General features: G+C 35.5%; 1 protein-coding gene across 1 annotated transcript; it reads right to left on the reverse strand.

Moving 5' to 3' along the window:
• Positions 1–2,329: 2,329 nt before the first annotated feature.
• On the reverse strand, positions 2,330–25,912 carry LOC140168953 (uncharacterized). The gene is made up of 8 exons (XM_072192263.1): positions 25,807–25,912; positions 22,729–23,039; positions 19,871–20,033; positions 7,482–7,792; positions 6,970–7,108; positions 6,113–6,451; positions 4,243–4,324; positions 2,330–3,196 (listed from the first exon to the last, which is right to left on the reverse strand). The coding sequence occupies exons 1-8, from the start codon at positions 25,886–25,888 to the stop codon at positions 2,539–2,541; spliced, it is 2,085 nt and encodes a 694-aa protein (XP_072048364.1). The 5' UTR covers positions 25,889–25,912; the 3' UTR covers positions 2,330–2,538.
• Positions 25,913–27,278: the final 1,366 nt, after the last annotated feature.

Here is a 27,278-nt window from a genome sequence, read left to right on the forward strand (position 1 = left end):
CCGGGGGTACATTGAGGGCATCTTATACCTACTAATGTGACGTATAGACCCAAACACACATCACATACACAAACCCATCTCAATATGTGACTTGACCTTGACCGTGGTGACGTTTGAAAAAGAGTAAGACATTTCTGTCTTGGCACTCAAATATAACTCTTGTATATGTACACATGGTGGTTCAATCTGATTGGTCACAGAACCTTTGTTTGTGTTTGATATGAATTTGTAATATGACTGATGTTTATGATTTATGTTTGCTTGTTCAAATCTGTTGTTTGCACCATTTGCCTCTGAACTTTTCAAATTGTGATGTGCTTTGAGTAATTTAATTTGATTATTTATCTTTGTTTACAATTAAAATCTATTTCATGAGACATTTGAGGGATTTCCCTCTCAGGCATCAAATTGAGCAACAACAAATTGAATCATTTCTAATTTGGGATAGTTGGGAATTCCCCTGAGGTTGTATAGTGAAAATGACATCATAACTGGGAAAACGCAGAAAGTGATGTAATGAGAAAGGTTAATGTTATAATTAAAGCTTGGGAATTTCCAAGATCACACCATGTGTTGTAAAATAGCAATTGGCTATAAAAAAAAAAAAAGAATGGGACTTTTACATTGCTTGGTGTAAACACAATTCTTCACAGTTTACAATGTTGTCTGGGCTAGCTAATGTGCTTACAGTCCAATTCCTTCAAAGAAAAGAAATTGTAAACCAGGAATATTTTATGTAGTCAATATACTACCTGCCAGTAGTGTCGGAGAAGATCTAGAAAACGTCAAATAGCGTACTTCTTCCAAGAAAGGAATATATATTCTTCTGTCGACTTGCTGAAGTCTGGTTTATGAAACAACACATCTGTCAAGATAAGTGGAAACAGGAGAACAACTGCAACGCAGTCCTGTTTCTTGAGGAAATTGTGTGAAAGGTGAAAATAGCGCCATTTTGGAGAGAGAGAACAGAGCAGAGTGATAAGTGTTTGGAGAACTGCGCAAGGAGTTAAGTGTGGAGAAAGCAGCACCATTTCTGAGCGAGGATTATAAATGCAAGTGATTTTCGCAGGATCAGGATATACGTATACATCTGCCTTCCAGAACATTGCAAGAACTCTATGATTACCTAAAAGAATACTGCTGGTTAGGTACTGAGTAGTTAAAATTGTGATTGTGTGATTATTTTGTACTGCATTTGTTGTCATATATTGTACCAATCATATTTTACTTTCAATTAAAGACTTTAATAGATTAACTTAATTAATCAGTGTGTTTTGTTGTGCATTCTGAAGTGAATTTGGGACAAAATGGACACAAATAATAAATTTTACAGTCAATATAAACATGTAGATTTTTGTAGATTTGTAGAAATGTAGATTTTTGAAAATAATGTAAGTTAATGTTAATGAATATAAACATCCTTTTCATTACATAATCTATGTACCCTCTACTAGCACCCCTGTGAATGTCAAGTTCACAACCTACGTACTTAGGCCGCATTCCAGGCATTCCTGACCAAGCTCTTTACGTGATATAATGCAACACGAAGTTCATTATACCACCGTCAGTCACAGCCACCGTGCATTTGGCGGGGCACCTGAGCAGGTCCAGCCAAAGCATGGCTGATGCAGAAATCTCATTCTTATAATCAAAGAATAAAACTTCTTCAGTACTATTTCAAGAGTTCAGACAGAAATGTAAAAACAAACAGCAGCGATTTCAAGTCAACAAAGTCCAAGCAATGCCTAAATGCAAAAGACTGTTATTCATTTCACTATGTCAGAACTTATCATACCAAAAACATGTTCTTCTCTAATGACCATCTTTCTTTATTTGTTACCTCCAAGAGTCAAGAAGCTCTAGAACTGATTCATTTTCAGTGTACAATATTTAATTTTTCAATATATTTCTTTTGAGCAATAAGTTCAACAATGAAAAAATAAGAGAAACATAAAAAGTAATAGGCCTAAAGAAAAAATCTGAAAACAATGTTGTGCTTGTGTTCAACTTTCGTCGTGCGATATTTTGATGGTTAGCCACTTTTGACACCCCTGTCATCTTTTAAGTTGCTTTTAAGATACGGAATTGAAACTTAACAAATAATTACACGAGGGATGAATAAATAATATCTAAAAAAATGACATTGTTTTGTTGTACCATAACAAAATGGGGTTCATTTTCTACATGTAACCTTTTTATGGGACACCTTGTATAAAGTTTCTTAACAAAAATATCAGAATGAGGCATATTATGTTTCTTTGAACAGAATGATTATAACAACAAAAATACTATATACATTTACAAGATAATAGATTTATTGCAAGGCTATGACAACTAGACGATTAAATTCAGGTTAAAATATTTTAATGCTACATCAGTATTGCCCCTTCCTTTAGCCAAAGTTTACATTTAAAAAACATTACGCATTATACTAAAAAAATATCGCCATATTAGAGGTTTTTTTTTTTTTGTAATGTCACATTTTTGAATAAATTCACCAAAACCTTATATATACCAATATTACAGTCCCTCATCGTCTTATTTCCCCGCTGCGTAAATGATATTGTCTTCCCACCCTTCATTCTGACCACCTTCGTTATCATTGTCTGTAGTAGCATAGATAGAATTGTCCATCCAACCTTCGGTTCCATTATTGACTTTCAATTGATCCGGTCCCCCTACATTACGGACCTGGTTACTACCTTTGTTGTCTACTTCCTTCTGACCACCACCCTGGTTACCACTGTCTGTAGTAGCATAGATAGAATTATCCATCCACCCTTCAGTGTCATTATCAGTGGTCAAGTCACCATCTTCGTCCTTATTGACCACTTCGTATGTAGGCACTTCTTCAGTCTTTTTCTTCAAAGTTACATTGTCTGATTCAGTTTCATCTTCTTCCTTATTAACAACTGCATATTCCGGCATATCTCCAGGATGATTATCTTGGTAAATGTCCAGGTATTCCGGTATTTCTTTCTCATTGTCCTGGTTGACAACTGCATATTCTGGCATAGATTCATCCTTATCCGTGTAAACCACTGCATATTCTGGCATATCCCCTTCCTTGCTTTGCGAAGAAGCACCGTTATTGATTTTGCCATGACTCTTGATTGCATTTTCTAATGCAATATTGTGAAGACCATTTTCCTCTGACTGTTTTCTCACATTGCTACCTGTATCTGACCCTTTACGTCTGTAGAAGAGAAAAGCACAAACCGATCATGAGTTTTAAGCAAAAAAAAGCAAAAATAAACATTTACTGAATGTAATACGAACACGGGATCATAATCAGGCGGTGGTAAAGAAGGCCCCTTCAGAAAATAATATGTGGTGATAAGTAGCAACGGAAAGGTAATGCATAATCAGCCATTTTGAATTATATCCTCTCCATCTAAAAGAGTTTCGACATAACTTATCGGATTTGCCTTACCAAACAACCACGCTGACTACGCGCCAAATTAATGACAAAGGGGTGGCCAAAATGATATACATTTTATCACATTTATCATACCAAAGATCCGCAAATAGGAAATAAGTTATCAGGATTGTCACTTAAACAGTTAAAATTCAGAACTTCTTTATTTGTACAAATCCAAAATTTGTGTTGCTGTTACGTACCTCAATTTCATACTAAGACTTACACTTTTTTAAACTGGCCAATTCCTGCATCTCAATGGCTATTTCCGGTTGGAGCTGACGTTTAATTAGATGGCTCCGTAAGAAGTTGGTCGTAAAGTTGAGTGCTTTGCCCCCTCCCTCTAATTTAGATGGCTGCTTTTTATGTCATGTCTACTCTTTGTTTTCATTTTTGCGACAGCGGACCTGGTGAAAATTATGTTTATCTTTCTTTTCTGTTCGCTATTTATGATTTTTGACTCGTCCCGTGCAATATGATCTGTTAGCGCGGGTTTACTATCCTTCCCTGTAATGGAGGCTGTCTGTGATCTGGTGTATGCTTTCTTTGAAGCTTTTTTCGTTTCGGTTTTGTGTTCTTTGAGTCTAATTCCAAATAGTCTTGCAGTTTCTCCTATGTACGTTTAATCGCAATTCGGGCATGGTAAAAGATATTTGTTTGACATACCGCTTATCTTTTGAGTGGACTATGATATATGTGATATTCCTTATAGCGTTATCTACGTCAGTTCTAACCGGTAAAGTAATTTCACAAACTTCAATCCTGAATGCAATTGGCACTTATGAGTTAATAAGAGTCACTGACGGTGAAAGCAAAAACATTACCTTTTCAGAAAACATACAAGAATTGCCAACATTACAATGACTGTAAGAACACCGACAACTGCACCTCCTATAATTGCGTCTCCTGCAATAAAGTAGTTAAGTTTGATTTAGAAATATAGAAAAACATAATAATACGTTACACATTTGACATTTAACATGCCTCAGGCTCCTTTATTTTTAGCTGATACATTTTGCACGAGCCAAAAATGTGCTGATATGGTGTTTGACGAGTGAGTGTGCTGATGCGGCGCGTTATTGTGCTTGAATATTGTATCGTCATCCGAGTACTTCACAATGCACATACATGTATTTATTAATAACGCTCGGAAATCTGATATAAACAATAATGAGTCTGGTACAATAAAATCCGTTACTGACGGAATTCCGTCAAACAATAAGAATGCTTTTTGCGTAGTTCGAGTGTCGCACTCATTCTCCAAATGCGAACAATGCCAAAGAATCACACTAGAATACGACGGGAAACTGTAATCGATGACGCTTACCCGCCACTTTTAGCAACGTGTTTTTGTATCAAAAACACTTAGGCCTATATATAAAAAACCGTGATTTACGTAGTATAAATTAGGGTGTTAAGCACTGATGAGGTTACACAGTTACAAGCTTTAGGTAAGTTATGGAGTGCATGTAATACGTGGTTATATGACGGATCTCTGCTCAGGACAACTGCGGCCTGCGAAAATATGCACAAAATGCACAAACCCAACTAAACCTTGCATGGAAGTACACAAATTAATGCGTAATGTGTTTGTTTTAATAGAATAAATGAGAAGGTAGAATAAATGTTTACCACAAGTTACATTACCGAAATGTCATTGTCCTTTGACCCAGCATACCGTAAAATTCCGTATACAAGCATATATATGCCTCTAAACGAGGTTTTTTTGACACAAGAGACAAGAGGCAGACACTCTCAACAAAAACGTTATTTGGAGTTTGAACAACTATATTACTGTACAAACATGTATATTTGTAAGACCAATCTATTGCAATGTTTTTGAGAAGGATATTGGCCTTTCATATCTTTCGTTAAAAAAAAACATCGTTTAGAGGCATATATGCTTCTAGACGGAATTCTACGGTAGGTTGGCAGAACAATCGAATAGAAAATAATCGTATCATAGGGGTTACTAATTATAAATTTTTCTCACCAAAAATTTAGTTCTGTGTCAACTTTGAGGCAAAATGATACCTAGATGCGTCCTTTAGATTATAAATGGCCTCAAATATCATATTCTTTATTAATAAATAATGCTGGTTTGTTAAAGGTGCTATCAGTGATCCCTGTTTATTTTTGTAAGAATAATTTAACATAGAAGAATATGTCTATAAATATTTTTAATACGTATCAAAAGCAAATTGACAAAAAGCTAGAAAATGTGAAAAGCATATCCATTTGACTGCGTGCTGCTGTAAGTGTCCGTACATATTGACTGGTCCAAAATTTACTTAAATGTAGAACAAATGCTAACAAAATGTGATTTCAACTCAATTTTTGATGATTTTTCTTCTGATCTAGCAAATAACTGCATTTAAACAGGTATCATGTGCATTTTGAATATATTGCATTTGTGAAACTCATGGAGACCGTATAATGTGTATTCGCATCCTTACAAAGCACTGATTACTAACTGACAGGAGGATAAGGATGTGGGTTGATAAAAGCCTGTATCTTAAGTTATTCTTTAGACAGTCAGGGATTTGCTTAATCTGAACACCCTAAACCCTTTCTTATCATTTGGAGGAGCAATGAGGCGAACCATTTTGGCCATCATATCACTAATTGAACCGTCATTCTGAATCAAACTCATTGCTTATTATATATTAAGGTAAAGGTAACGACGAAGCTGACCATTGATCGGCGCAGAATTTCCCGCCTTGAGAGTAGAAACTTGTGTCTGTGCAGAAGCATTTTCCGTCTGGCCAGCAGCAGAAGGTTCGTTTTGGCTAGAAGTGATTGTACTTGGTTGTAATGTCGACGTCGTATTTCCCGGCTTGAGAGTAGAAACCTGTGTCTGTGCAGAAGCAGTTCCCGTCTGGATGGCAGAAGTTTCCGTCTGGCCAACAGAAGGTTCGTTTTGGATAGAAGTGGTTGTACTTGGTAGCAATGTCGACGTCGAAGGTGCTAGAGATGTAGTCATCAACCTCCCTGATGTTGTCGTCATTTTTGGTGGCGGTGTCGTAGGTAAGTCTATTTTAGGTTAGGACGAGATAAGAAACTGAAATATTATGTTGTATCTCATTGTTGTATCTGCTTGACACTTTAGCATAGGATGCATGATGTTGCAACCTAGTCTCCCTACTAAAGTGCCGAGAGTAAAAGTAGGTCTTAAAGATATATTCAGTATTTACACTGTATTATAGTGTTAATTTAAATTGTTAACTATGTCGGTACTTTTACAAGGCAAAGGCAACTTTTCTAAACATTGTTAACATGGTGCCTTCAATAAAGGAAGTTTCCTATTACTAAGGTCTAACTTTTGAGACGGTTTGTATTTTTGAGGGTTCAAAACTAACCATAGGACACGCTGTTTTCCCGATGCGTTCAGAAATCATCACGTCAAATCGTAAACAATGTTTGACTGACAGGTGACGCCAGACGCGAACGATTTGGTTTTTTTTATATCGGACTTTTATTGTAAGTACGCAATTTTGAATGGACAGTGGCGGCAGAATGGAGGTAGTAGAATTTGAACAAATTATACGTACATTCACATCCGTACAGCTCAAATCGAATGGCACAGTCCTTGTGACATTGTTTTGGGTAGATACGTAACTCTCTCAGGATGACTGGATTATAAAACCTTCTGAACGCCGGCGTATCCCCATCTGAATTACCAATAAATGTCTAAAAATGAAAATAGAAGAATAAATTTACAGGATAGTGTGTGTCCTTAAAAGCTAAGTCTGTGGCGTTATTCAAGACTTTTAGCAACCAAGATCTAAGTTGAGACGATCTTCAGTTTTGAGAGCTTCCCTACAAATGTTGTGGGCCTCCGTTGAACTCGTTAAATGCCTCTAAATTTATTAGGCACATGCTACATGTATTATCTTAAATTATTTTTAAGTAAGTTGCCTAATTTGAACATCATACATGTCATATCGGCTTATATGAAAGTATTTTTGACTAATCATTCCCCAAGCAATATTTTGCTTTACAAATCACGCGATTTATCTCGACATTTCCAAAGACCTTCAAAAAATTGTTTAACTGCACTTACTAAATCACCGGTTTCATTTTCAATATTTTGGATGTCCATTTGACTACTTGGTTGACTGTCATCAAAGCGAAATTTCACTTCGTAATCCATTGTATGCTCGTCAGCATTCGGTTTTCCTTGCGTCGTTATACCCATCACAATCACAGGAATATCAAAGGTTACTTTAATCCACGATGAAGAATCACCAGTCCAAGCACCATCTGTTCTGAAGAGCCTTGCCTTTTGGGCATTACTATTATCGCTAGACGCCGACAAATGGCTGTCCGTTATTCGTCTATCTGTCATTCCCAATGCATCCCCACAAGAGGATGCTATTTAAATAAATAGAAATACATAAAAATAGAAATACATAAAAATAATAGAGTAAACAGTCATTTGTATCACATAGTATCGTGACTGATGTTGATCATAATAAAAATTCCTTTAAAAAGGAACAGGGCGAACAAATGAGGAAGTGTCAAGATAAAGGTGTAGTTATTTTATTGTTTGAACTGTTTCTATAATTCGCATCGATCATATTAATGAGTATGTTTTTACGTACCTCAAATGACAAGGACTACGGTACTTAGCCTATGATCTTGCAATGAGACTGTACTCAGTGTATGGACAGTGTAGCCTATTTGTCTAATCATTTTGGCTATTTAATTCTGACCATTGTGATTAAAACAGGCTTTCAGATTGGTGAGCTATTGTGTATCAAGTGATAAGACCGGGCACGTATAATAAAAAATACACTGGATAATTCATGACAGCCTATTTACTGGCAAAAGGCGGGCCAAATAAATCGTAACAAATTACAGAACTTTCATTTGTTGACATACTAGCAATATTGTTAACAATGTTGAAAATCATGTTTATAAGCGTAACATCCTCTATACATCTATTTATTAATGTTCATAAACGTATAACAATTTGTTACATCTATGTCTTAATGCTCATAAACGTAACATGCTCGATACATTTATTTATTAATGTTCATAAACGTCCTTGATACATCTATTTCTATTTCAATGCTATTTTATCTCCGTGTTCTGACAATAAATTTGACCCGAATAACATTTGTAAGAGGTAGAAACCTATCAGGCGGCGAGTGGCATGATAGAGCCGGCAACTTGTGTCACCGCCCGGCCGTATGGCATTTTCCCAATATACTCGGTTAATTTTGTGGGGTTCATTATCGAACCCCAACGGTTTTAGCTTGTATTTATATTATTTATTAACATAGGCCTATTTGTTTGTGATATTTCAAGCGTTTTAAAATTTCAAAATAATCCCATTCAATTACACGGTTGACGGTGGAAATTTACTGAATTTAGAGACACTGCGACCACCACCTGAGACTTATCAAAATAATATTATTAACTAATCCCATAACTGTTCAAATAACAGCCCTCACTTAACAGACATTAAGTCTCAATTGACAGGGTCCATAAGTGCTAAAGTAAATATATTTTCTCTTTATCGCCTGCCTAAGTTTCCCCATTTAAGGGATGGGATATGAACGTTTGGACAGTATTTATTGTGGGACATTAGAGCACATCAGACATGTTGAATTGCATTCTGAATATGAAGAATGTCCTTTTGATATAAAATAATTTTGATTTTTTGAAATTCGCAAATGATGATTTTTACTTAAAGTGTATGTAGGTGGGATGAAAAAGCCGACGATCAATTGAAAATTTTGACCTTTCGTATTGAACATATGGATCTTTTTCCCAAAACACAGAAAAATTAGGTCATTTTGGGAAGAAAGACCATATTTTCAATATGAAAGGTCAACATTTTTCAATTGAACGGCTTTTCCTCCCAGCTACATACACTTTAAGAATATATGTCATTAGATTTATAAAATTTACTTCGAGGACTGTTATATATCAAAAATATGAAAAATATCAAATTTTAATAATTTGTCATAAAATTTGTAGGCCTATTAGATCGTGATTTTCAAAAAATGAAAATTATTTGATATCAGAAAGACATTCTTCGTATTAGGAATGCAATTCCATATGTCTGATGTGCTCTCATGTCCCACAAAAATACTATCGAAACGCCCATTCCAGATCCCTTAAGTACTCTCTTTAATTTACTCAAGGTTGTGTTTGTATAAATGAATTCAGTTATATAAACACAGTCTTGTGAAAAGGTCATGTTGACATAAATTAATTGACTGTGGTTAAACATGTTAAAGTATCATTAACATATTCTATACGCTATAGCAGAACAACAAGCACATACAGGCACCTATTTTGCCAGTATCAATAAAACTATAATGAGGCTATTAATGTAGCCCAACTGTACGTGCAATCTGGCAATACCGCTAAATCTTAAAGAAATGAAAAATATCTGTTGCAATTTTCGGATTTGCATAAAAGTAATTCTAGTTCATCCAAGTTGTAAAACAATTATTTCTTTTAATACAAACACATTCCTTGATAAGACAACTTTATAGCACTGTTTGAATATCAACATAAAGTAGTAATGACAAATTTAAATGTACACTATCGCCTCTGTAGTTTCCTGATTACATAGGCAGCACGATTATTTTATTTTTATTCTGCAACGCTGTGTGGAAATAAGTATGCCAAAACCCATCGCACGCATTTTTCGCCCAAAAAAGATGTGTAAATATTGACATCACTCAGACGTGCGGTTCATATGTGCAGATTGGCCATTAAAATGTAGCGCATAGCACAGAGCCTTGAGAGGGCACTCTATTCACGTGGTTTCTTTTCCAACGCTAAAAGATCACGAATTTTGGTGGTTTGCAAGTGAAAAGTGTCCGCACTATCGATTGATTACGTAACTGTTATGAATATTTATTTATTTATTTATTTATTCGAACATACGCTTTCGCCTTGACCCATTACTGTCTGTTCAATTAGCTTAGATTCTTGAATTTTTAAGATATTTGAAAAAATACAAAATTGTGGTCAAAGTCATCAAAGAAAAGTGTTAGCACAGCCTTAGACCTAACGTGATTTATACTTTTCACATTCTAAAGTTCAATTTAAAACCCCATTTCTTTTCAATTTTGATCTTTTCCCGCGATATTTTTTATAACAAGCCGTAGAACGTCGGGTACCATAAACTTTTTTGAATCAATCCATTTAGAGCAATGGGGACGAATGTCATAATGCGATGAGATAGTATTTATTTGATCATCCGCATCAAGAAGTATAATTGTCCAGCAAAATAGCTATACAGGGTGTAACAATAACATTTATACAATTGCATTTTGAAGTCTCAGGAAGAAACTAAAAGAGTTATGGCACAAATGTTATATGCAGTACAATCAGTAATATATTGGCTAAAAGAAGACGTTTAGTTGGTTTCTTTAGTAGCTTGGGTTCAAAAGTTATGTCCAATTAATTAAATCGTCCAGAAAACATGTTGGGCCACTTTTGCCATGTTTGCGCATATCAAGCATTTGTCAAGTTTGAACCGCGTAGATATGCTTATCGTGCATTAAACATCAAAGAACAGACACAAAAGAATTTGGTGGTGTTTCTTCATAAAATTAACATTAACTTAATAATAATATGATATTTCTTTAAAATCTATAAATGAAATCATGATTTTTTTTTTCAAATTATCTTATAAATTAAGTAATGTTCTCATATCCCTGAGATATCAGTGGTAAAACTGAGAACAATTTTTGCATCCATAAGTACAAAACAATACAATTTTGAAGTTAAGTTCAGCTGGGCTTCTAGCTGTTCTGGGGCGACCAGTATTACCAGCATTTCCGTTGACAAATTCTACATACTTTCCATAGTTATATGTAATTGTATGCCTTGATGGAAGACGTGAGTTTGGAAAATGAGCTATAAACAATCTTATGGTTTCTGCTTGACTCCATGGTGTGCTACCGAATGTCACAACCATAAAAATACGCTCTTCAAACGTGAATTGGGTTTGAAGTTGTTGAGCTGTAGCCACGATTTCTTGTAAATGAGATTGTTATGTCAATGCTTAGATGTGACTTTCAAAAAACTCAAGGAGATATTCTATTATGTAATCATTTTTACCACTTCGAACTCAATTCAGTCACTTTTGTAACATTTAGACAAAAGTGGCCCAACCTGTTTTAAGACTAGGTTACATAATTGGCCATATCTTCACTTGCATACCATCAATTTTATTGGAACAAAGCTTATCTGGTGGCTAAAGAAATTATCTCGATAGACATAATCAAACCAAAAAATAAGCGGCATACTTGTGTCATTCTATTTTCAAAATTGTACAAATTTTATTGTTACACCCTGTATTTGCCATTATGCCTGTTTGTGTTGAAATCCTACTGTTGAAACATTACGTTATTATTTATTTATTAAGTTTTCTAAAATAGGCCCAGCTTATATCAATACATTCCTTGCGTATTTATTTATTTATTTATTTATTTATTTATTTATTTATTTATTTATTTATTTATTTATCGAATGGGTCTGAGAAGGTGTAGGCCTATAGTCCTATTATAAAACTACACATTTATTTTCAATTTGTTATTTCGTTTTGTTTGTTGAATATATACAAACTATGAGAAGGACATTTGGAAACAAAAGAACTTTTGTACAAGAAAATATTATTGAAAACAATCAGGTTCTTGTAAAGTCACTGTATCTGAAAATGTCAAGCGAATGCTGATATTCTTGGGAAGGAATGATGGTATTAAACAAAACTCAATTTACATTGTAAACTAGTTGAAATAAGAACGAAATCCATAATTTTAATGTCATTGTTTAGGAAAAAAATAATGCTCAGAATAATGTTATGCATAAAACGCCCGATAAAATGTAATCGCGCCATATAATTTCGTGTAACAAAAACCGGTGGACCATCATTACCTATAGAACCTATCCAATAACTGGAACGGTATAACAATTGAAATGGCAGGACAGATTGGTGGACAGATTGTTTTGCTAAATTGGATAGGGTATATGTCCTAAGTTCAGAATGGCCCGTCCCACTCGATTTGTAAAAAGGTCGCGAACCCTTTTGGTGGACCCAAGTAATTGTCTAAAATGAGGCAAAATTGAAAAGAAATGGGGTTTTAGATTGAACTTGGGAATTTGAAAAGTATAAATCACGTTAGGTCTAAGGCTGTGCTAACACTTTTCTTTGATGAATTTGGCCGCAATTTTTTATTTTGTCAAATATCTTAAAAATTCAAGAATCTAAGCTAATTGAACAGACAGTAGTACATTATTATCTGTATTATCAAAGTACTTGGAATAGCAATCCGGTGAGTTCAATGAACTACGCCACACAGTGTCATCGACCCTATATCTTCATGGCAGAAATCGCCATGGTAGAATGAATCCACAGCCACGATTGGCCATTTGGTTCAGACCTTTGAAGCTCTTTGAGACGAATAATTAGTCGAGGGACATGACTAAGGCTACTCACAATAGCCGGGTAATTGATCTTGGTTGTGCGTGAATAAGCTTGTATACCCCATTGAGGTCAATGGTCATCGACTTTTATACTGCCTAGTAGTGAGTGCAGCTGTACTACACGATGTAGTCCATACAGGACCAACGCAATATAAAATTAGAGTTTTGATCCGATTTTGAGTTCAAAGCGCACGGCCAATTTTCAAAGCGCATTCTAGCGACCATCATATCTGTTCAACACGTATTTTCAAGTGTATGAGACCACATCTGGTTTCTTGAGAAAAATTCATTTACGGGAGATATTCATCATTTCCTAACCCGGTATCCGAAGATTTTCGTCTGATATCAAAATCGTGCATAGCAATTCACGTGTATCGATCCCGTGTATTCATTTTAGTGTCTCTGCTGCACCAAATAATTATTAGCCAGGCGGTGTCGGTGTGCGCCATAATACTGATGGAGTATTAATGGCGTTTAATGGTGTTTCTTCTCTCCATACACAGATGAACAAATACAATAGATGAAGGTCAACACGTATGACTTCCTACGTGACATGTTATATGAGATGTACAAAAACCTGAATATCATAAAGATCAGTATTCGTTTGTGCATATGGACTGCACATATACGATGCTAAATATTACTCATTATATATTTTGACAAATATTGGTATTATGACAATACGGTATATACATTGTATGTAAAACGACTAATAGATCCTACTATCATGGCGTCAGGTCAATGGTTCATCATATCCCGTATGTTTCTTTAAATTCATTCATATTTGAGACAAATTGCTGTGCCCATTTTATAGGTGCACAGGTGGATCCGTTTTCCACTGCACGGGGGCCATCAGGGTGATACTAAATTAATGCTATATATTTAAATGAATACGTGTTCCCGGTTGGCTCCGATAGCCATTTCACAGAAAAGGTATTTCTAGTACAATGCAGCGTCGGACTCTAGCTGAGAGCGTAGCCTAAGTCATTACAGACTCCAAGATTGGCTCTCCATACACAAATAATCCCCTCCGTGACCAGCTTGATTTCGATGGAGCGGAACCAAACTGGCTGCGGAGGAGACGGGTCATTTTGCCATGCAAATTTCTTAATGTTAGCCGGTTGCGCATAGCCTATGTTATTGTTCATCACATACGAACATTTTATTTGATTCGGTTGACTGGTTGCGAAGAAATTTACGATTACATAATGCGCGCGTCAATGCAGTTCATTCCAAGTTTGATCAACAGGCGCTTTTTGGGCGAGAAATGCGCAGCGCTATTGCGATGGGTTTTGGTCTACTTATTTCCTCACAGCGTTGCAGAATAAAAATAAAATAATCGTGCTGTCTATGTAATCAGGAAACTACAGAGGCGATAGTGTACATTTAAATTTGTCATTACTACTTCATGTTGATATACAAACAGTGCTATAAAGTTGTTTTACCAAGGAATGTGTTTGTATTAAAAGAAATAATTGTTTTACAACTTGGATGAACTAGAATTACTTTTATGCAAATCCGAAAATTGCAACAGATATTTTCATTTCTTTAAGATTTAGCGGTATTGCCAGATTTTACATAGAGTTGGGCTACATTAATAGCCTCATTATAGTCTTATTAATACTGACAAAATACTTGCTTGTATGTGCTTGTTGTTCTACTATAGCGTATAAAATCTGTTAATGATACTATAACCACAGAGTCAATTAAGTTATGTCAACATGTCCTTTTTTGAGCTCGCATGCAAACACTGAACAATGACATCTCATTTACATAATAATGAACTCATGTTTGTGAGCCCATTTTAGTCGCCATTATCTTATTTACATAATGGTTTTGACCTCGAGTCATGAGTGGTGATTCATTGTTTAATTGGCATACTCCTCTAAATATCAGGTGGTAGCCGCATCTGAGACGAATATTCGTCTCAAGGCCGCATTGCATTCTCTAAATTCAGTAAATTTTCGTCGTCAACCGTGTAATTGAATGGGATTATTTTGAAATTTTAAAACGCTTGAAATATCACAAACAAATATGCCTATGTTGATATATAATATAAATACAAACTAAACCCGTTGGGGTTCGATAATGAACCCCAAAATTTTTTCCCCGACCCCAACTTCCTACCCCCCTCAGTATCAAATGGTGCGTCCCTTAGTTTAATTCTTTCAATCAAAATTTCACTCCTCTGCTAATGATGACAAGTGAAAATCGAAGTAATACTGCATCACGCATGTTAGGCCAAATAAAAAAAAATAAACATGTTTCACGTCCCCTCCCGCTTCCTTTTTGGAGGTTTCTTCAATTATATTTTTATATTTTGAAATTCAGTTATAACTTTTTAAAAATTATTCTAGGATGTTGAGATGCTTTCTATAGCCTTCCCAAATATACAAGAAACAATTTGGAAGGTTTTGAGATCATTAGAGGGGGCCTACCCCTCAGAACAACAAATAAAAAGAGGCCTCCTCGTTTTTGCAGGCATTATTGTGCACGCTAAAATAGCTCTCAATATGGGTATTTACATCGATTCTGCGATACAAAATAAAAAGGCCCCTCGTCCTCCTTTTTTTCAAAAACCTGGACGTGAAACATGTTTTTTATTTTACTTGGACTTATCAATATGGAACTACACCTTTATCTTGACAATTAATTTGCTCTCCCTATTCATTTTAAAGGAATTTTTATTTAATACCATATCAATTTTGTAAGGGTTCTTTAGCAAAGTCATAGTTCATTGAATTTACAACCGTATGACAAAACAGGCGAAAATAATAACTTTTTGCACAAGATTTGCAATTTAAAGAGAATTGGCCATTGTTCATTCTAGTGACGCTAGTATATAGACAATATAGGTGTGCTTTTTTAGAAAAATATTGTAAGGAACACTTGTGGTTTTGACTTTTAAAACCTACATTTTGGTCAAAAAATGTGCTTGGATAGGTAGTTTTCAACAGATTTCCCACATTCACCTTGCTATAACATTGAATTGCGTTATCTGTTGACCTAGTGACGAAAAGTGTTTTTAGGGGGAAGTGTTAGCTTTCGTATGATATAAAAAAAAATTCTGATTGGATGAAGGGAACACTTGCGGTTTCGACAAAAACCAATCAAAGATGCCCATTTCAGCTAGAAGCTCCACAGCTCTTACATTGCTATGCACTCAACCGTGTAATGTAATAAAAGACTGTGCGGAGACAATCACTGCTTGTTTGCAAGCTCTTAGACGAAAATGTGTGCTCAGGTGTATCGATGTGGAAACTGTGCGCATGATGGTTTATAAAGAGAATCGTTTTTGTATAGAAACCTTTCCATATGTCGCTCACCGCTTCCTAAAGTTTGTGTATTCCGTTAAATTAAGCCCACATTATCAATTTTATAATCCACGGTGTTATGTTATTCATGCTTTCTCTGAAGATAAATAACAGCTTGTCCGAGAAAACTTTGATTACTGCAATTGGAAGCTTTCCAACTTTATTTCATTAGGTTGAGCAAATATGTTATAATTTAACTTTCCAAAGAACATTTGAGCCAAGAATGACAATGATCAAGTGTTTACAGCTTTACGTGTGATTTTTGATACCATGCATCATTAATATTGAAGTTTTAAAAGATTTAAACTTTGCATTACAATTTCTTGGACATTAATGTGTGTGAGAAATTTTTGAAGCCAGTTGGAATTCTTTATGCAATAATTCTTCCTGCAACATTTATAATATCAACATTAACGAAAAAACATATTTACAAGTACCGAGCATCATATTGCATGCTAGCTTTCATTTTCAATATCGTGCAGGTTTTCAAATTTGAACAAAACCTAATTAAATTTTTTGCAAGAAACAGATTGTTTAAAAGAACCAAAAGGATTTCACCGAAAAAATATGAAGCCCATTGACAGTGTTAACAACTAGTGCGCATTGTGTTGAACATTATCTCGTTCCCGCGAGATATTATCTCGCGCCCGCGGGATGTTATCTCGCGGGAACGAGATATTATCTCGGGGGAACGAGATATTATCTCGCGGGAACGAGATATTATCTCGCGGGAACGAGATAAAAAAAGATTTTTCCATGTCACTTCCGGGGCTCCGTACATACATATGTTCTAGTTATAAGTTAATGAACGCGTATTACTTATTCTGAGAGAATTAGACAAAATAATGCACGCGCGCTCGTGCATTAGACGCATCAACATTTGGTAAACAAATCTTTGTTTACCAAATTGAACATTTTACAAAAAACGTTTATGTGTGTTGCCCTTTTAATGCTGCCTACATTGTATGGCCACGCGTTTTGAACTCGCCACCCAAAAATGGTGGTTTTGTTACGCTTTTCCAAATCGAGACTCGTTCAAATTGTTATATCTCTGCTTAAACAAAAGGTGACCGAGGTGGTTGATGAGGCGGTGGCGGATGAGGCGGTGGCGGTATGTGCAAAGTCTATGGGAAATAAAGATTGTGTGTGTGCGAGTTGAATCAACTGATCATATCTTTGCATCCATATGGGCTACAGACATGGGTAAGACCTCTTTTGAAAGATTATTAATTCTGTTAATTGTTTTTAATCATTTTGAACTCTTTATGATTGGTTTAGTCTATAAAATGCACACTTTTATGTACAAAACTACCCGTTTTCATATTAAACACTGTAGTAAGCAATGCGGATGTCTTCAAAATCTAAAAGTTGCTGTAAATTTGTAATTACTTATCCTATCATAGTCAAAGTTTACATTTTCTGAGAGGAAATTTGATGAGGAATCTAAATAAGGACTTACTTTTTTGTATGGGTTAGGGGTAAAATGTTTCAGTTCAAAATATGTTGAATTTAAAAAATATTTGAACATGTTTTGGGACACCCTGTATTCCGAGATTACCAAACAGCTGTGATTTTTTTTTTTTTCTTCCTAAGTCAGTAGGCTCCCCTAACCTCTAACCAAACCAATGTTGTTTACTTTCAGTTTATAAATGCAAGTTAGTACTTAATAAGCAATGCATTAAGGGAGGTGTAATGAGCGTGAACCTGGTTTGGATGCAGAGGGAGTGTGCCTGTAACAGACACAGCCACCAGAAAAGGACCAGCTCAGATCGCGCGCCAAATAAGTTTGCAGTCCAGAAATTTCATTTTTTCTCAGCCTTGCAAAAAATAGGCAGAGGTGGGAATCGAACCCGGGACCTCGGTGTTGTAAAACCTACTGCGTTACCACTGAGCCAACTGACAATCAGCTATGAGAAGTTTGATAGTAATCCTTGATATTGCTGAATAGAATAAATCAATACTGATAGGTCTATTTATCTAATGTACGATGTTATTCAAATTGGCCTATAAACTAGGAATATAATGTGAAATGACTATCAATCGATCAATCAATCAAGTTGTCAAGTTATCAACAATCAATAATAAACCGACGTAGGCCTATCATGGAATATTACTAACTAGGCGTACTAACTAATATACCAAATAAATAAAATAAATAAATAAGTCAGTAAATAAATAAATAGGCATAGGCCTAAATAAATAAATAAATACATAATGCAGAATGCAGTTAGTATTTTAGTTGCAAAATTCCAAACATTCTATTCACACATTCTATTATAATTTTCTGCTATACACGCAAAGGACCTGTGCCTTTAATATGTCCGCGCCTAATCAATAATGAGTCTTTCACCATGCTCACACACCATGTTAAACTATTGTATCCCTGCAAGTATTATCCAAGTCCTAACACCTCAATGAAATGGATGCTATAGAGGCCCTGCATGAAATTATCGATTGGCTCCAAACAAAGGAGTTGAGCCGGTGTCCTTCACCGTAGTTATGGCGGAGTGCAGTCCATTCAATCAAATGTTGTCATCAACCTATTTGATCGTAGTGCAGGGTTATGTGTGTGAGACGAACTGTCACGGTAGATTGCAATCATGCTTTTGTTGAATGCATTTGAGTAGTCCGCCATATTTACGGGATGATACGTCACATGCAAGGCCTCTATAACGTACCCAATCAAGCGAACATATCAAGGTCATATCAGGGCGTTTACAAAGAATGGTCAAAGGTCAACGTTTCCAAAGAAGTATAGTAATAGATGTAGACACAAGCTTTCGTGCGGGAAACATAAACACATAGTCGTCAGTCGTGTGGTTTTTATGAGATTTGATACGGCGCTGAAGTCTATTGGCTGTCCCAAAATCAGTACCAGACCCGGTTTCCAGACGGCAATGTGTGTGTGTTGTTACAAGGAATGCAAACTCATTTTATCAATGAGTGAACCACATAGAGGAATACGACATCTATCGTGAGCCAATCTGCATTCTGTTGCCTGCAAAAGCCGACGATCAGGTAAAAATTCTAAAAGCAGCGTGACTAGATATTTGCGTTAATTTCATGATACGTGTAAAACGCATTGAAAACGCCAAATTGCAGTCATAAAATATATAATATTAGTAAATCACCCAATCGAATGTTAACGTAGGTATGTGGAAAAGAACTGCAATAACAATAACAAACTATGTGCCCAAAGAGTTGTCTTTGGCATGTCGCTTTTTTGAAATATGACCAAAAATATCAAATTTTGGAAAAACGCCCCAAAATTTAAAACAAACACGAACCTTCCAAAATAAATATATATTAGCACTCGGCGGCCCAGTCACTACCTGCCGCTGTGATTTGGGGTAACTCATTGCTTCCCCTCTCCAGATACCGGAACTTCAAGGTCGCTCATACCCCAGCCCTTAAGTGACCCATTTTTTATTTTGGATTATTTTTATTCCACCCTGTATAACTTCAAGGTCACCCTGTACAATGAGTTGAAATGTGTATATTTAAATTGTTTTTGCCTTCAGCTTTCCAAAAATGTATACTTTTGCTGGTTTAGGGTTGATAGTTGTGGAGATATTCTAATTTGAAACTTGATTGGTGTAAAAATTCATAATATTTGTGAAGTAACGCTAAGGGTGGCGAGTTCAAAACACATGGCCGTATAGTTGTAAATAATTAATACTACCTGTGCATCCGTAGAGTTCAAATCGAAGAGGGAACCGATAATCCTTCCCACCTCGTCCTGTCAATATTCGAATTCTGATAGCCGTTGCTCTTATTGGATTCGTCAGATTATTAAGAACTGGGTTAACTCCATTCTGCGATTCCATCGGGTGTCCAATAAAGATCTGTACATATCACATAACAATTTCCGTGAATCACTTTCAAAATTTCAATATTAGTTCAATGAAACAGACAAGGTTAGATTTGTGTTTAACGACGGGTAACGGTTATTAATTGGGACATGTTCAATTTTGTTTTCTTAGAATCATTAGAAAGAACAGTCAAAGAAACATTGGACAACAAAAACACATTATGTAGCCTACATTGTAGGAAAATGCTGGAAAAGGGCAATAAAGGTAGTCTATGCCTTAAAATTATATGGTGTTACCAAAAAGATGAATCTTAATCAAAAAATAATTTATACAAATTAGAATAGCCAATTTTAGATTAAGAAAAAGGACGGTGCGCCTGAAAAATAATATTTAATATTTACAGATGATTTTGTCTTTGAGCTGATCACGAAAAACAACACAACGCATTGCACGATGTTTGAGGTTGATAAATAATACTGAATTATTCACAGATTTATACAACTTTTCAACTTGAAATTTGTGAATGTGAAGCATTTACATTATTTAATTTATAAAATATTTATAATGGAAAAATAAGTGTAAGGTACGAGTATACATGGATAAACTAATAAAATAGTCATTACAAAAGCTATAGAGGGAATTCAATGCGACGTCGCTCAGCAAAATAGGTCCAGGTCAATAGGCCTCAATGGTACTTGACCTATTTTGACCTTTTCTCGCCAAAAGCTATTCCGGATCAATTGCTAACATGCATGCCAACTATCTCTGGTAGCCGTGCAGCTCCCCCCCCAACTGGTACCAAACACCCTATCTGAGGGTCCCAGTCTCGTACGCTAAGTTAATACCTTTTCAAATAGTGGTTTGGCAATACTTTATGAATATAGTTTTGTTCGTGTTTTTAACAGATTCTCATAATTTCTTATCAAATAATGTCAAAACAGGTATAGTTTAATTTATATTTCTTAAATCTGCGAGTGGTGTGTGTCCCCGGTGTGTGTCTGTGATAAGAATTTACGCAGCAAAAGTCAACACATAACTTTACTACAATACAAAATAAAAATATTTCTCATCTAATTTTACTGCTTTAACTAGGTGGTACTACACCCCTGGTCAATTTTATGCCTATTTTTGCATTTTTTTAAAAATTATAGCGCATTGGTGACAGGTAAGATATGTATATTATAGGGGCAATGACTGCAACTATTGCACTGGAAATTCAACAACTCAATAAGGCAAGTAGTTATTGATTTATTGATCAAATATTGGTTGTCCCTCATTTTTTACTGTAACTCCACAACTATTGTCTGTGCTGAAATAAACTTTCCAATGCAGTAGTTGTAGTCATTGCCCCTAATATATACATATCTTACTTGTCACCAATGCGCTATAGTTTTTGAGAAAAATGCATAAATAGGCACGAAATTGACCAGGGGTGTAGTACCACCTTAAGGAGTGATAATTAGTATAAGATTTTTAAATGTCCGAAGTGAAATATCAAACGGATACATATGGAAAGGTTTCTATACAAAAACGATTCTCTTATAAACCATCAATGCACAGTTTCCACCTCGATACACATGAGCACACATTTTCTTCCAAGAGCTTCCAAGCAAGCAGTGAATTGTCTCTACACAGTCTTTGATTACACTACACGATTGAGTGCATATCATCGTAAGAGCTGTGGAGCTTTTAGCTGGAAAATGGGCCTCTGTAATTGTTTTTTGTCAAAACCTCAAGTGTTCCTTTCATCCAATCAGAATTGGTTTTTTTTATATCAAACAAAAGCTAACACTTCTCCCTTTCTCTCATTAGGTCAACAGATAACGCAATTCAACACAGTTTTTGACCAAAATGTAGGTTTTAAAAGTCAAAACCTCAAGTGTTCCTTACAATATAAATCCTTACATTAAATGAAATGGCACACTTTTATTGTCCATATACTACAACCTTGGCGGAAACTGTTGCCACACCTGAGCGGTAATTGGCCAACATCCTTCCCCGCTCCCCCATAGCAATGTTGATTTGGACAAAATCGTCATCATTTCTACATTACAGTCTCCCAACATTGAAAAATGGGGGGTGGGGAAGGGGCGAGTGTAAGCTGAATGTACATTTGCAACTATTATATACAAAATAATACGGAACTATCACATATTTGGCTCCGATTGCGTGCTTTTAACACCAGAACGTGCAGGTGTGGCAACGAATTTCCGCCAAGGTTGTAGCGTCATTAGAATGAGCAATGGCCAATTCTCTTTAAATTGCAAATCTTGTGCAAAAAGTTACTATTTTCGCCTGTTTTGTCATACGGTTGAAAATTCAATGAAATATGACTTTGCTGAAGAGGGCTTACTAATTGATAGGCGCTATGTATGAATATGTGCTAATATCGGCATAAGATGCAGGGGGGGAGTGTAAAGTTTTTACATCAAAGCCAAATTCTACGCAAAAACAAGGCTACATTTCTGAAAATCAAAACGCCCGGATGCCATTAATTACCGCTGCCCACACAGTAAATTATTTTCCCTAACTTGAGGGCACAAATAAACTAAATTGCCCACCCAGTAAATTATCCTTATACCTGGACATGAACAAAGTATTGACATAAATCATTGTTTAGCAGGTCTGAAAGAAATGCAAGTAGCTCCAGTGTGTGTGTTTTTTTACTGTTTATTTTGCATTTTATTTGAAAGGCGGTGTAAGTTTATTGTACTAATGCATTTTTTACCATATCGTCATCGCTAGTCTCATTTTTGACAGTATGCCATACGGAATTATCTTGACGATATTCCAACTTGTATTGTGTTACAAATTCCATTTTTCTATGATCGTGGTGTCCTTGCGTTGCAACAGCAGTAATGTTAACCACATTCCCGAACCTGACTTGAAACAAACGATCATTGTCGTCCTTGTGAGGTTTCCATTCGGAATCAGAATTGAGACGAGCTTTCCCCACGTTATTTTCTTCAGAAGATGCTGACAACTGTTCATCTACTATCATTTCATGCTCCATCCCCAGTGCTTTATGGCAGTCGGATGCTGTACAGATAGAATGAGAATAGTGAAACAAATCGCGTAAAAACTAACATAATGATGAATGTACTTATACAAAATTTATACAAAAAAATAAGTCCTCAATTAACCTTTTATTCTTCTCTTAGGCATGTTGAAACTTATGGCATATCTGATATTGATAAAACGAACCCTTCTCCTAATATATTTGACAGATAGGGTTATTATAGCTGCACATACATGAGTAAAACCGCTAGGTATGTGTTATTAGCCATAGCAAATTGTATGCTTCCAACTTTGAAAACGTGTTATTTGTAAAATACTTCTTAACGAACTCTTTCAAAGTAAGTCAAATGAGCTCGTAATAAATATGATAAATATGGCAAAGACCTAAATGCATTTTCAAAATACTGCATATAACAATAACAAGAACTGTCTAAAACAAAGACAACGCAGTTTATATTAAAATAAATTTTAATTTAATATTAAAATATTCAATTTTCAGGTAGTTGTTTTGTTGTTGTTGTTATTGTTGTTGTTGACCAAATTTACCCAATTCTATTTATTTTTAGCCGGTTATTAGGTCTTTTTGGCCAGATTCACTCTCCCTTTCAGGTTTTTTTTTTATAAAAAATGTTCAGGTTTTTTTAGAATAATTTATTCTCATGTCTAATTGAATGACTAAGGTATAAGTTAACTACTAATGCCATATCTATATGTCTGTGGGCCAACTTTCTGAAAAATTGAGTGATCTTAGTGACTTTACATATCAATTTGTTCTAAAATTGATTGAAAAGGACGCTAATGTCAATTGAAAAGAGATTGGTCCACAAACATTTACGAATATTAGGACATTTTCAATGTATAGTGTGATGTGCCCTCAGTAATTTAATTTAATTATTTAACTTTGTTTACAAGTTGAAAGTATGTCATGAGAAATATGAGACAAGGGGAAAAACCTTGGAAGTATAATCATGAAAGAGTGTGTGTGTTATGGCATGTTTAGGGGAATTCCCTTTCATTCATCAAGTGATCAAAACAAATGGAATCATATTTAATTTAAGATTGTTTGGGGAAACCCCTCTTCATCTCTAGAATTTATAATTTTGGGAAAATCTCTTGGATTGTGAAATGGATAAGATTTGGGAATTACCCACAGGAAGTGTTGTAATATGACAGAGTGGCTATTAATAGATGTGGGTTTTGGTTGATATAAAAGCCAATGTCAACATGTTTATTACACAGACATTTAATTATTATGAAGCACTGAGCTGTGTGTGTATGGTGCAGCAAAATATTCACAAAGTTGAATATTGAATCAGCATTGGAATTATAGCGAAGGTGCTATATCTAAATATTTAGCCGCTGAACGGAGAAGATAGTGTGGAGACATCCCAAAAAGGAGGGACTTATTGTGATCTTCGTCTTCATGCTGATAACTGATTCAAAGCTTCTAAAGTCTGTCAAGTAGGAGAACTGCGCAAGGAGTAAAGAGATTTGGAGAACTGCGCAAGGAGTTTAGTATTGGAGAACGGCGCAAGCAGTTTAGTATTTGGAGAACTGCGCAAGGAGTCATAAACGTGTTTGGAGACCGACGCAAGGAGTTTAGTATTTGGGAGAAAGCATTTGAGAGAAAGCAGCACCATTTTCGTGTGAGGATTTTATACGCAAGGATTTATAAATGCAAGTGTACAATGGACTTCGCTGATTTTCGCAGGACAAGTAAATAAGGATACATACATCAGCCGTCCAGAACATTGCAAGAACTCTAGAAGAAGACTGCTGGTTAAGTACTGATTAGTTCAAATATTATTGTGATTGTGTGATTATTTTATATGTGCATTTTGTTGTCATAATATTGTAACAATCATACATTACTTTCAATAAAAGACTTAGATTTTGTTAGCTTAATCAAACAGTGTATTTGTGTTGTGCATTCGTGTAAGTTCGGGTAAAAGGTGATTTTGGCCTTGAGTCAAGTACGACTCATAACAATAGTCTAACTGCAACTAATAATGTAAGCCATGTGGGATTGAATCGTAAGGCCAGTTGATCAGGTTTTCTAGGGTGTTTACAAACAATCACTACCATCTATGGTCTAGGTCAAGTTTTATGGTGTCTGTGATTGGTCAGTGAAGGAGGCTGATTTATTGGAATCTTATTTTTACGGCTTTTCTCCAAAAATGTCCTCATCATATAGCCAAATAGTGTATTACACTGTGATTCAGTATCAGCTAGTATCTTGCTGCGGCATGGTTTGGGAATTTCATCAGCACTTTGGCATGTTTAGTTGGGCGAGATATTCCTCTATCATAGATGCAGCTAGTGTACACATAAATTGACAGTGTTTTTGTCCAATACACCCCTGGGTGCAATTGGAATTTTATTAAATCAATGTAATTTGTTTCAAAGTGCTTCTCTTACGCAGTAAACTGCGAAAAATCATGTGGATTCTGGTAATGTTAATCCATGTTAATATTATTTAAAAAATGTTAGACCCACTTTACCCGTAATCATAATTTTTAATCTTAACACTAATCCTGACCAAAAACTATAACCCCAATTACAACCTTTGGGTTGCGACTGTTATTGTGCTCTTGCCACATTAAGTTGCATATTCATTTCATATTTATTGCCTCATGTATACCCGCGATGTTATTTCATCTATTTAACTTGTAATATGAAGATATATAAAGTATTTAATAAGAGCATTGCTTGTAATAAGGTGTCAGAGAAAGGGTTATATCCATTAACAACGTACGTGTCGTAAAACTATACGTCTTATTAAACTTACCATTTGATGATACTGGATGAAACTCATGCATTAGGAATAAGCCAAGCACCAATGCCAATATTAAACGTTTGCTTCCAGCCATTACTGTACACTATTACTCCGGGACTATTACTACAATAGTATACAGACTATGAGGAAGTAAAACAGCAACAATTTGCTAATTTGCTTGGTCATACGCCACTAACTCCTACACACGGGCACAACGCTGCCGGTGACCTCACAATTCAATAAAGTGTGGATACCTTTCAATTAATGAACCCGTAAGTCCGTTCACTTAGCGAATAAGCCACACAAAATGTATTATCGGCTTTTCCTAGAAATGATCAGTTTTTAAAAATCTTAATTAGAAGCAAGCTACAGACTTGAATGATAATTTCAGACAAGTAGAACAAAAGTACACTTTATCCTTAAATACAAATTTTAAAAGTGATATAAAAATTTAGATATAGGCCTATTAATAGTACAGTTTTCGATTTTCATATCGAGCAAAATACGGACACAGTCATGTTAAACCTTTCCGGTACGATATTTATGTTCGATACCTTTTAACCCACACATGCATAATTATGAGCAAAATTATTTAGGTTTGAAAAAATGGACGTTTTTGTAACACGCAATGTCACTTCCGGTAGTTTCATTTCTGCAGGCTTCCCGCCATGCATAGATTGATCCAAGGCCAATTAACACGTTTATGCACTAGGACACATTTTGAAAACCATAGTTGCCAGTTTTGAAACCAGATTGCAGACCCATCATACATGTCGGGTGAGTATGCCAAACCTACCTCATATTTTGCCAATTTTTGCGTACTTAGCGCGAATTTTTACCATAAACTATGTCGCCTATTGTGTGCTGGATACACAACACTTCACAAATTCTTTTTGAACTCAATCCCCTCGATCAAGTCAAAAAGCAAAAAGAAATTACCACTGACCTAAACCACTGTGAACCAATTAATGTTTTGTCCGTATTTCGGGTTTAACCATATTAAACGGATATTAATCAACAGCAGGTATCTTTTATAGGGAACAAAGACAAATTTCGAGGGAAAAATCCCATTCCACGCACATGGAATAAGAATAAAGGGCCGAACAAAATCAGATGAAACCCAGCGTTTTGGCTTGGGACTCGAGCCCACGCTTCACTGATGCTAATTGATTGTCAGATAGGTTCAGCGCACAGCGTCATCATCCCTAAATCTTCGTGTCAAAAATTGCCGTGATAGTACGATGAATCCTCTCGTTTTTCAACAGATTATACGCATGGCGCTTTTGTTCGAGATAGGCCGAGCGACTCAGACTAAGCATACCATTTTCACACGATATGAGATTCCACAGAGCCTGCCACATAGTTTCTATTCTATGTTTTTCGATTTGCGCATGATCAGTATCCCATATGATATTTCTATTACTAGAAAATTTGATTTGTTGTCAGGTAAATCCCAGGTTTTATTTTTAATACACTAACTGGAA

This window comes from Amphiura filiformis, chromosome 14, assembly GCF_039555335.1.
Source record: "Amphiura filiformis chromosome 14, Afil_fr2py, whole genome shotgun sequence".
NCBI lineage: Eukaryota > Metazoa > Echinodermata > Ophiuroidea > Amphilepidida > Amphiuridae > Amphiura > Amphiura filiformis.

Bases quoted from the DNA above. Each gene is read 5' to 3' on its own strand.
- LOC140168953 (XM_072192263.1), bottom strand. From the start codon at position 25,888: ATGGCTGGAAGCAAACGTTTAATATTGGCATTGGTGCTTGGCTTATTC. The intron at 20,034-22,728 runs GTAAAAAATGCA...TGATATGTACAG, and splicing joins AGACTAGCGATGACGATATG to ATCTTTATTGGACACCCGAT. The intron at 7,109-7,481 runs GTAAGTGCAGTT...TTTCATTTTTAG, and splicing joins AAAATGAAACCGGTGATTTA to ACATTTATTGGTAATTCAGA.